The sequence below is a fragment of the Rhagoletis pomonella genome, unplaced genomic scaffold, assembly GCF_013731165.1.
Source record: "Rhagoletis pomonella isolate Grant_MI unplaced genomic scaffold, Rhpom_1.0 Rhpom_scaffold_00002, whole genome shotgun sequence".
NCBI lineage: Eukaryota > Metazoa > Arthropoda > Insecta > Diptera > Tephritidae > Rhagoletis > Rhagoletis pomonella.
In genome coordinates this window covers 42,943,195-42,955,800 of record NW_023458556.1, presented here as the reverse complement: position 1 = coordinate 42,955,800, position 12,606 = coordinate 42,943,195, and the positions used below count along the sequence as shown (strand labels likewise).

General features: G+C 35.9%; 1 protein-coding gene across 1 annotated transcript in view; it reads right to left on the bottom strand.

The window, feature by feature from the left end:
• Window positions 1-12,606, bottom strand: part of LOC118753409 (irregular chiasm C-roughest protein-like) — a 227,380-nt gene that overhangs the window by 17,830 nt on the left and 196,944 nt on the right. Inside the window, exon 3 of the mRNA XM_036488279.1 lies at window positions 20-985. Coding sequence (XP_036344172.1) covers window positions 20-815 — 796 coding nt within the window. The 5' untranslated portion in view covers window positions 816-985. The remainder of the gene's footprint in view (window positions 1-19; window positions 986-12,606) is intronic.

Here is a 12,606-nt window from a genome sequence, read left to right as displayed (position 1 = left end):
GTGTTTCCTCCACCCATACGTAACTTTTTAAAATAATAAAAGCGTCTTCCACTCACCTCGGCCGCTGGCTTGCCTCCCGCCGACACGCACTCCAGCTCTATTTCGCGGTCTTCCGTTGTAAATATCACCTCACCCTGTGTAATTTTCGGCGCTTCCGGCGGCACCAGTATCGTCAACTTGGCAAAACGTGAACGTATGCCCGCCTCACCCTCCGGCCCAGGTCCCACTTGGCACTGATATTTGGCGTCATCGTCTAGCATCACCGGATAAATATCCAACGAAAAGTCGCCCTCCTCATCACTGCCCACCATCGAGTAACGCTCGAAGCCGCTCAAATTACGATGCTGCCCCAGCCCAAAATCATCTTTGGTCCATTGCAGAGCACCCACCTTGCCCATCACGCGACAGGGCAACGTAACACGTGAGCCCACAACAGCGGTTTGGTCCTGCGGCTCCATTGCAAAGCGTTGACCCTCCGATGGTGATTTCTCATCGTTATTGTGATGACTGCTGGCACTTTTACGCGACTTGGGTTTGGCTTCTGTGGAGTGAAGTTGGGTGCTAAGCAGCAACAACGACATCAGTAGGATTGCAACAAAGCCGAGACGAGTCGTTGTCGTTGTGCAGCAACTGGATGGAATGTATGCTCTTGGTTGGTAATGATGGTTGTGTCGCTGATGTGGTGGGTGGTAACTACCTTTACAGTTCTGTTTGTGGCTGTGGCTGCAGCTAGGGCTGTTGGTGCATTCGCAGTCTGGAGTTCTGCGCGGCCGTGACATAAAAGCGAGATATGTGCACTTTTTTGATATGGACATTTTCTTAATGTTTGTTTTTGTTGTTGTTGTGCTTGCTGCTGTTGTTACAGCAGTCGTTGCAGCAAGTAGTAACGAGCGTGTTGTAGCTGCTTTTGTTCCACTTACGGAAATACTATACCGATAAAATTCTTGTATAGGCTCACACACAAAACGTGTCAGGATGCGAAAGCCTGCAATTGAATAATAAATATGGGGAAACATGAGCGAAAATTGCGTACACATGTACGAGTATTTTATATGTATGACGTTTTCGCAGTTTAAATTGTAAACGTATGACCCCATTTTTGCGCTTTTAAATTGAATTTTTATTGTAAATATGAAAAATAAGGTTTATATGTCGACTGCGAGTTTGCTTAAAATATCGTTAAAAAGTTACATTACGAATTCATTAATTACACACGTTTTTAGACTGCCTTAGGGGCGCTAAACATGAAAATAAGTCTAATTTATATTTCCAAATAAGTGCGTTCGAGACCCCTTTTCTAAGTCGTTTTCAGTTATTGCAAAAAAAAAAACTCCAGAGAAGCAACACAACTAATCTTCTTCGAAAGGTATCCGAAAGAAATTTTTAGCCTCATTGCGTTGTCAATGGGAATAGTACTTTTTGAGTTTCAGGCGTTTAAATTCGAAAATTAAGGAAATTTTTAAGCCTCTTCGAAAATTGTTCATTTTTATTCATTTCTTTCAGTTGATAAACTTTGCAAATAAAAGTAATTAAAAAAGTTAGGATGAAGGACAATTTTATAACGAAAGTGTGAAGCATAAAAACGCCCAAATCGGACAGAAAATCTTAAACTTTTGGCAAATTTAATAAAAGCGGCCAATTTAAATTTTTGCTACAATCGCTCTTTCAGTTGAAAATGTGTTTATCCACACAAACAGCAAAAATGTTTAAATTTAATGTTTCAAATTAGGTTAAGATTTTTTGAGCCCCAAAGTGCTGTTTCAAATTTAAAAGGGCCAATAAAAGACCTAGGGGCTAAGAGCAAATTTCTGGGCAATTTAAAATAAAAAAATAGCTAAATCTAGCCACAAAAGGGCAAAACGGCAACACTGGCAACTGTATATAGATACATAGCAGAGACGTGTACACTTAGGTGCCTCCAATAATTTCAATCGAATCAAAGGGTGAGTCATGTGAAATACTTTTAGTAGTACATGCATGTCTAATGTGACCAACCGTACTTCTTTCGGAAGTACAGTACTTCTTTTTGAGTCGTTGTACTTCGTACTTCGAAGTACAGTCCAATGTACTTCTTTGCAATATTTTATTCTACCCAAGCCACATTGAACAGAAACTGATAGAAGCTGATTTGATTTTTTGAAATTATTTGGTTCCTAAAATGTCAAATATTTTTAATTGCTTCTCACAAAAAATACAAATTGCCAAAATCTTTTTGCATGAGAAACCTTTTCTCATACAAAACCAGCGAAAATCAACTTTTGGAAAGTTCACCTAACTCCGCAGCAAAAACGCTGATGCCCGGGCCTTGCATATGATGGATCAATGCTTCGAGAAGCAAATTTTATTTTTAATTTTTACTCAAAATCAGAACAGTTGTTGACACTTTAGTTAAGACAAGCAACAACAAAATAAACATAAATGTTGTTTTTGCTCCAATACCTTTTTTTAACTGTTTCGAACAATTTCAAAAGGTTAGTCGTCTCAGTAAAGAAGCGTACTCATAGATCAACACATAAATTATGACTCTCAATCACTTCACTTCTCTAGCTGACAAATTTCATAATAAATGGCTACTCAATCAAGAAAAATTAAAAAGTGTTACGAGAGTTTAAAAATTCTGTGGCGAATCTTTCTTGCTCCTGTGGATATTCAGAATCGACAATATCGATGCAATAATAAACATTTTCTTATCCAGGCAACATTTTAACCATTTCCTTATTAACTATCGTACAGTGCTTATTTTTTGGACACGAAATTGCTAACCCCTTCAAGTGGTTTTGATTACTTACACCAGGCTGAGATTGAACCCAGTCGACTAAATTTACATCTCGCAAAATAGACTCTTATTGTACTTATCTTAATTTTTGAGTCTGGGGAGAGGTCTCGACCTTCTTTAACTCGCAATAGAATTTTGAAATAATCTCACATTTATTTAAAACAGTTCGTCGGCAATGATTTTTTTCCAGCATTTTAAAATCATATACTTATGTAAAATTTAAAATAAAAAAATTAAATTGTTCAAAAATATTGTTCCCAGCATACCATCGGACTCCAATCAGTAATAAAATGTTTTCATGTTTTTATAGAAAAGAACGCTAAATTAAAAAATGATTTACATGTTATTCAGTAAACAACATAATAACGGAAAAATCCTGAAGTAAATCAAAAAATATTTTGTATCTTGTTTAAAAAATGTTCCAGCATATTTTCTATTCAATACATCTGAAAAGTTCTAAAGTTAGACAAAAGTAATTACGTATTATTGTTTACCTCTAAATGCATTTGAAACTGCCATAACAGCTTTTTTGCGGTGTACATTTTCAGGAATATTCGGAAACGACGATCAGTTTCTTCTTGATTGAAAATTTCTTTTTCAATTCACAGACTAAATACAAAAAAAAAAAAAACAAAAAACAAGAAAACAAAAAACACTTCGACTCCCTTCTCACTCCATATTCGGTGTGCTCCGAAAATGCTCTTTCAAGGTGTTGCTGTGGGCATCCTTTTTTACTCCATATTCAGAGCGCTCCGCAGTTGCTGCCTATTGAAATAAACGCAGCAATGCTTTGTTCAATGTAAAACTTTAAAAATTTTTCCATGGAAATATTTAAAAAGTGGTCTAATGATTTTTAAATCTGAAATGTTCTTACAAAGTTTCAGATCGACCACTTTAATTTGATACATGACTTTTTTCGGTACGATTACTAGATCGCTGGGAATAAGCGCCTTGGCTTTGAATAATAAATAGTATCGATTTAAATTAATAAAATTTATTTGTTGAATTTGTGCACTGTTACCGTTTTTGTATATTCTGCTTTTACAATTTTCTCATTACTTTCATACTATTTTTGATTTTCTGTTTCTGTACTTCCTTGAGCTATGAAATAGTTGGTCACATTATGCATGTCGACAAATTAGAAAATTTATTTGATTTCTTTTTTACGAGGTTTGTGTCACAGCTACATTGAATATGTATTGTAATTTAAATTTTGATTTCCTTCCTCCCTGTGTTTCTGTCATCTCCAATTCCGTATCCTCAGTCGTGTTTCAACTTTCGCTAGTGTTTGCTGCTCGTTTTTTTGCGCTGAACAGTTTTATTAAATTGTGATTTAAATTAAGTATTTAAGTGCAAAAACTATGTTTTGTTAGGTGTTTACAGTGTATTTAAGTTGAGATTTCAATAAATACATATAATCCATTATTTGTGATGAAGTGGAAGCATATTAAATAAAAAGTTATATGGCCGATGCGCTGCCAGCGAAGTTTGCCAATATGGCGGCGCATGGGCAAAGATAAAGGCTTGTGTAAAGTGCAAAATGCTAAAATATTTTTCAGCGCATATAAAGGTATGTTTATTCATATTTATCTACAATGTATGTACATCAGTGACACGGTGGAGAGAATACAGAAGGTGGCGCCGATGGCAACACCGCTAATCGGCTCTCAGTGAATTTAACAGAATCAGCTGTTTTTCTAGCTGACGTCACAGTCGAGATGACAGCAGTAGTAATTTGCTGAGTCAATACTTTTAAGTATCCAATACTCTCGATACTCGGTACCGAAACATTTAGGTTTCGAATAAAAACGCACATAGGCCAAAAATATAGAAAAAACGGTGCAGGGGAGACTCGCCTATCAAAACCCGAATGTAAGAGCCAATAGAGCTTTTAACACTGATTCAAATGAACGATGTATATATGTCGGTTCGAGGCCATAATACAGAGAAACACTTACATGTTTGAAGCATTTTTGTTCCAGCTAAATCGGGCGATATCATTTTTGTAGGCCTGGGGGCAGATTCTGTAACCAGTTAGCGACAATTTTCGAATCGGTATCGGTTTTGTTGACGTATGATATGAAATATTTTTACGCCAACAAGTGCGATAACGATCCGAAACTTGTCGCTAACTGGTTACAGAATCTCCACCCCCCCTGAAAGGCTTCTTCAGCCGTCAAAGTATTTTTCTTCAACCTTGGATCGACTAAGGTTAAAACTGATAAAATAATATTTCTCTGTTGCGACAAGTTCAAGTGTTTTAGCCGGTATCATATAAATTAGTAATGAAATTTTTTCCTAAACTTGAAATGCATATAATGGCGAAGGTTTAATGTGAAGAATCAGTACCGGGTACCGATAAGGAAGTATTGGGTACCGAAACCTTTTTTAAGTATTGGGTACCGACAATTCAACACATCACTAGACAGCAGTTTTATTTGCCGCTCTAAGTTGTCAACTCTACGGAGACGTCACGCCAAAATTACTCTCACGAATTCTGCTGCAATCGGCGCAATCTTGTATTCTATCATTCTTGATATTTATGTATGTATGCTTTTGTTCATTAACATATTGAGTACTTATAAATTTATATACGTACATACTTACTTAAACTAACTAATATTTTTTAATTGCTACTCTATTTAAACCATATTTTCAAAATTGTTTTCTCTTTGCCCGGTCGAGTTAGATTTTCAACTTTGCAGTAACTCGCATAAAGCTAAAAATTGGTATGAAAGTTACGAACGTCATTATAAATGAAATGTGAAAAGTTCTTATCGATCCCAGATCTGTAAAAAAAATATTCAAGGTCAAAGGTCACATGAATTGATGTTTACAATTTTTCAGCTAAACCGTAAGGTTTATCATAAAAGTAGGTTAGACAAAAGTGTAGATCATGCAATTATCTCCAAAACACGTTATGACATTTTTTTTCCTAAGAGTCACCATTTCTGGGATATAACGACTCGATCGACATCCATTTTGTTATAATTTATTTAACTTATAAAATACTTTGAATTGGTGTTAATTTTTTAACAGGTGATAGTATAAAAAATTCAGTCTATATAGCAGGCCCTTTTCCAAGAGCCCACATTTTTTGCGTGAGTATAGTATTGATTTCATATATCCACCACAAATAGTACTTCCAGAGGTATGCAGTATGAAAAATTCCATTTGTATGGGAGTTGCCACGCCCCTTTGTCTAAGCGGGATAAAATCTATCCTATCTTTTAAGTTGGGCTAAATGACACCAGTTTGCGAAATTTCATTAAGATCAGTTCATTTCTCGATACTAGGAAATGCAAAATTGAATGGCCCACTTTTCGCGATGGCCCTGTGGGAAAAAATGCAGTTTCGAATGTGAAAAGGGTTGTTTTACTGATTATTTTTTTGATTACTATACATTACATTTTCCCACTTGTAAGTAGCACATTATCCTTTAACCTAGGATTCTTCGTCTGAAGAATTGAAGAAGTATATTTTATATCCATAAATGTAAAATAAGTACCGCTCAATGACTACTACAAGAAAATTCACGTTTTTTACAAAATACGCGAAATTCAGTTACAGTTGTAAGCAGCTTTTTTTCTCGCATTTGGTAACTGGCACATTAGTTTAGTACCTGTCATTTTATTCCTCAGAACCTACAAATAAATGTTTGAAAACCCCGAGATTTAGGTCTGACCGCTCAAGAAGTTATACCTTACTAATAGATTTTGTGCGAGTTGCACTAGAAATTTCCTTATTTTCTCGATTTTAACTGGTCATTTAAACTGTTAGTTTTGTTTTGAATATCTATCTATTGATATTTACACATATGTATAAGTATTATTAACGAAGGTGTAGAAACCGCACTTGGCAGTTCAGCTGCTTTGTGGCGGCAACAATATGCCAGTACGCAAACTGTCCCCGTCTCAAAAGATTTCCCCAGATACGGCTTATATTTTTCATATCCATGCATTTTTTGAGGAAATTGCTATTATTTTTATAATTTCACTAAATTCAAATTAGTGTCGTTTAATTAAAACAAGTAATTTTTAAGCAAAAAACAAAACCGACTTCAATTCTCATATACAAATTTAAGATTACCGTTAATTTCTTCATGATCCGATGAACGGATTTCAACCAAATTAATATGCGACCACCTGTGAGGTAATACATTTCCTTTAAATTATAGAAATCGGTTAACGTGGTCCAAAGTTATGCGGTAACATACATGAAAAAAAAAAAATTCTCTATTTTGTGAAGTCGGTTAAAAAGTAAGTCAGCACACTTTTTTTCATATCGTTGAGTGTCCTATTTGCTGAACATAAATGCATGTATGTATGTATGGACATATGTATGTATGTATGTGCATGCATAAGCTACCATTTCCACTTTTCTTTCAACCCATTAGCTAGGTAAACCCCATATAAACCACGATTACATTTACGATTAAGTTTTTTATGAGCAATGTAACCTGAGTAATTTTTATATGAAATTGTATATCTGGACGAACAACATTAATGTTTATGGCGCTAACGGCATTGGAAAGCACGCTGAACGCCCGCTTGTTGCGTGGCTGGTTAGTGAGTGGGCAGAGGGTGGTGACCATAGCGGTTATGCTATTTGCTAACTATGAACGTGCGTGGGAGTGCGCCTTCATATCTACCATTGCAAAAGTTTACATACAACCATACTATCGGCCTTTAGGCCATCTTCAATGTTGAATGCACACACAAACCGAAAAGCATTAACAAATAAAGGAATCACATGCTTACTACTTATTTTTATGAGCCATTATACCTACGATGCGCATAACACTGCTTTAAAACATATTTTCCTAAAAGGCTGTCAGCTACTCTAGCGCACATGCTTTAACCATCCACATACATATAAGCGTAAGTGGGGGTGGGTGAGCAGCTGCAGGTGTGTGGGCGTCGAATTAGCCAAATGCAATGAGTCGCTGGTAACGCTTTCTTTTGGGCGAGGCTGAATGCAATGTGGCTTCACATTTTCCACATATGCATATGTATGTACTAGGCACCTGCACTGTTTTTACGTTTCTCCCATTTCGTTAAACCATTCAGCGCAATAACGATTTTTCCATCAAAAGGAATTAACTGTAAATACACACGTTTTTTTTTCTCGTGGTGTGCCAGGCTGTGAATGTAAATATGTACTCGTATGCAACTTTGCACGCGTGGCTGAGTATAAAATGGATTTCCGCTATACAACAGTGTAAACGCATACAAATAAAGTGATTACAGCGAAAAAGTAGGAAAGTAAAGCAAAAAAAAAAGTTACTCAGCAAGTTTTTAAATACGAGTATGAGTTCATTTTTTGTGCTGTTGCATTTTTCATACTTTTTTTTCTTGCTGGCTACTATTTTTTGGTTTTTGGCTAGCAGTTTTTTCAGTAATTTTCAAAAGCTGATGTAATTTTAGTAAACGTTTGGCATTGACGCTGTCAACAGTGAGACAGTCAGTCAGTTAGGCAGCTAGGCAGTCAGCTAGGCGGCCAACAGCTAGTTTGTTATCCTAACCCACACAAATGCGCCGTTTCAGGGTCGCGGCACATTGCACTGACTTATTTAACAATATAGTCGAGTCCATATGCACACACATACTAACATACATACATATAAACCTTTTCAAATTTTGCTCTCGGCTGCTGACTTTTGGCCTGGCGCCCAGTCGCTTATTCGGTGGCTGTCGCCCTACTGCAGCATGTTGCATGTTTTGTGGTGACTGAGCTAGCGTAGTTTTGTAGGTCAAGTTTGTGCGCGCACACACACATTGTACTTACATTTAAAATTTCCATGTAATATGTATACATATGTACATATCTATGTATGTAAGTTTAAAGTGGTGTTCGTGTATGTATGCATATATGTATGTATGTGTATGCACCTTGCGGGCGCAGTCGAAAGTAGTTAATGAAAGCGGACCAGCAAACAATCACCCACCCACCCAACCACAATTACTTTAGTTGCTTTCCTTTCATATTGTCGGTGTGTGTGTGTGTGTGTGTGTGTGTGGCGCTGTGTGAAAAGCTATCCTTTTAACTGCCGCTTAATGCAATTTAAATTCAAATCAAATAAATGCTGCAAAAAGTATTTTGGTCAGTTGCGTCGATTTGTGGGCAGACATTCACTTACATATTTGAAAGGGCTGTAGTAATAATAAACGCCAGTAATATTTTTATGCATTTTAAATATTAATACAGCTCGATGGGGCTCTGCAGCAATGTTTACTAATGCCTTTGAGTGGAAATAAATTATTCGTACAGTTTGTTGGGGAAAAAATGCAATTGACCTTGGCAATTGTAAATTTCAGTTGAGCCACTGGGCATTTGTCCATGTAATTTAAGGTGCATTTGGGCAAAGGATTTGATGAACAAGGTATATAAGAGCAATCTGATGGAGTTTTAATGTCTATCTAATTGTGGGTTAAGTGTTATATTGTCCTCTGCACCAATGATTATGAAGTCATACTTTTAAGTGAGGTTTCTCAAATAACACCGAGGTATTAATTATGTTTAATGTGGACTAATATTCAGCTGTGGTTACATATAAATATGTAGGCGAAAAAATGTGTTTATATGCAAAAATGTAAAATTTATTGCGGATGCCGGTAGAATACTCCTCCAGTAAAAATGTCTATTTAAGATGTTATTTTGGATTTCGCAATGTCCGTTCAATAACTAGTACTTTTGTTCCACAACATTTTTTTTAATTGAAGATCCTTCTGGAAATGGGCGTGGCAATTTTGGGGCTAAAGTAAAAAATTTAGATTTTTATCGTGGGTTTCGGCACGATTTCAGTTCGAACCCATATATACCCCACGAAAGCAGCTTTGTCAGTTATATTGATAATCTTTTGTGCTTTCAACACATGCGCAAAATGTGATTGTGTCGAGACTGCTCTAAGTGCGTCCATATAAAGCGGCATTGAATAGAAAGCTTATAAAAAGCTCGGAACGCGGGCACGCATCATCGATTTGAAATAGATTGAAAGCTTCAGAAAGCTTTTTTTTATGGTTTGTTAGTGACTGACTTAGATCAGATTAGTTAGTCGCGCAAAGAGTAAAAGTTCTCCTTGATCATCGCCACTGATCTAAAACAGTCACAATCAACATAATTATATCGCAGGAGAATATTTTTAAAGTTTTCTATAGAATTTATATTGGCGCACACAAAGTAAATATACCCACTGGCTGACTCTAATTTAAATTAGCGACAACTAGAGAGAGTTTTTACCCCATTCGGGTCCATATACAACAGTAACGACCCAAACATGTCCTTCAGGCGAAGTTTTTCAAACCACTCTATAGGTTTCATATGAATACGCGCAGAGTAAAAGCTCCCATTAGTCGTTGCCGATATAATTAATATCTATTGAAGCTTTAAAAAGCTCCGTAAAGGCACCAAAATAACGACTACACAGCGGGAAGCAAACACTACCAATAGATAAACAAAGCTTTGTTCTATACTGAGCAGAATTACCTCCTAGGTGCATAAGAAGACATCTTAATCTCGACATCAACGACAGTTACTGAACTATAATCGGTATTCAATCACTACCTATTGCAGAAGAAAAGATTCAGCTTCCTTAAGAGACCCATGTTGCTCAGATGCAATCAATTTCTCCTTTAAACGAACTCAACTACCAGCCCTTTCCCTTTGGTCTGACCCTGGCGGTTCGGTGCGTTACCTACAACAAAGCAGTTATAATTTTACAAAGTTTGAGCCATCACAGAAATCATTTGAAGAATTTTTCTTATATTATTCTGGTTGTTTTAAAATTTTAAACTCACTTGGTTATTGTTTTTGTATGTGGTTGCGTTAAAAAGCTTAAAGGAAGCTTTGAAATCTCTTAGTGAATAATTTTAGATTAGGAAAAGTCTTTTAAAACGATTTTAGAAGTATTCTAAGCTGCATTTTACAACAATACACAGAACTTTTCTTAATTAACCCACAATTGAGGAAACCAAAACCCATCAAAACTCAAAAAAGTACCACACCAAAACGCCTAAAAGTTGGCAAGGCTTATATTACTTTCTTTCGCGGTTATTACATAACGAAAAAACTTTGTACCTTTAAAAGTACGCTATGAATTTTATAAAATCGTTAAGCCACCCCTGTAATGTATCAAAGTTTGAAGTCCCACAATTTCCTTTACATGGCCAGGAAAGTATTTGTTTGTATGTTTGTGTTGATAGCTTTTATTGTATGGCTTCCGTATTTGTAAATAATCCGCCCGGCTAAGCTTTACAACACACCTACATGAAATGAAACAAAAAAAAAAAAATAAAAAAAAAATGAAGTTGTGAGGCAGTCAGTCAGTCAGAGCCAAGAGCTTTGTGTGTATTGTATACTTACTTATATTTAAATAAGAAAGAAAGTTGACTGATGTTACTTTGCTGTAAAGAGAATACCCTTATGAGAAATGAACAATTTCATTATAAAAAATTCCATTTCCTTCTTAAGGGTGCGACTAAGATTGAGGCGGAAACGCCGCATACACAGTGACGGCTTAGGTGAAATATAAATTCATTTGTACATATATTCTTATAAACACACGGAAGTATTTTCGATAAAATTTCTATTCGAAGCCACACACACGTTTTTTCGGCTACTCAAAGTAACTTTTCTTTTGCATACTTTTATGAGTTATATCTATGTATGTAACTATGTGGACGTCAATATCTTTTTTTGTATGCATGTGTGTATATATAAACTAAAAAATATATTACATGTACATTATACATACATAGACTCCTGCTTCGCCTCCTATTTGTCACCGTAATTATGTCAGGCGGGATAGCATAAATCATAAAGATAAAGGAAACGGCTGGTATACTATATAGTGAAATCATAGAAAAATGTTATAAAAATACAAACGAATAAATTGGTCACGTTTTCTAAATCACGCAACTTTTGCATGCCAAGTTTTTTCGTTTTATCCTTTTCCGCGCAAGGAGGTTGTTAACCTGCCTTTTAAAATTTTTGTTGTGTTGTGGCGAATTTCGCGAATTTTCATCAGCTTTGGGATAGGCTACACAGATTTTGAATTTAAGTATCTGCATAGCTTAATCATACCGTTCACATAAGAATTGCAACAATCCGATTTGGTGCCACCCTGCTCCCATTTATTTCTGTAACAACTTCAAAAGAAGCTTTACATCGAATATTAACAGAGAGAAATTTTACATTTTGTTATCATTTTTCGCTATAGTATAGTGCACTCGCATTTACGTGAACATTCTTAAATGTGAGAACCTTTTTTTTTGAACATTGAACTAAAATTTAGTAAGTTTGTCTCTATGTACTATATAAGGAATAAATAAAGTGGAATTTGTTAAGTTCTGAGTTTGGGGAATTCCCTAAAGTTAAAGCAGTGGTTTTGTTTACAAATTATATATCTGTATTGTTATGCCTCCGAACTAAATCAGCCGTTCTTTTCCTCCTTCTCTTCAATGGAAAAGGCAAAGGAAGGGGCAATAACGTACTTGATGCAAAGCAGTAAAAGTAAGTTCTCAAAGCCAGGAATGTTCTTTGCCTTAATTTTTCACATTCGCAAAAATGACTAATCTCGTATGCGTGAACTCCTTTGGATTTCATCAGTTCGTGTTAACGCGAGTGCACTGTAATTTCGAATTCATGCCCTGGTACTGAATTTTATATAGTATGTATGTACGTGTGTCCCATTCAAGAACATTCTTGTGCTAAGGTATTGTAGGGCATATGTGGGCGCAACTCGTCTAAATGTTAATCTACTGTTAGCGTTTCACTACTCCTCCTCGAGAACCTTTTAAAGGAGCTTCTGTAGGTAGAAAAGATGAACTTTT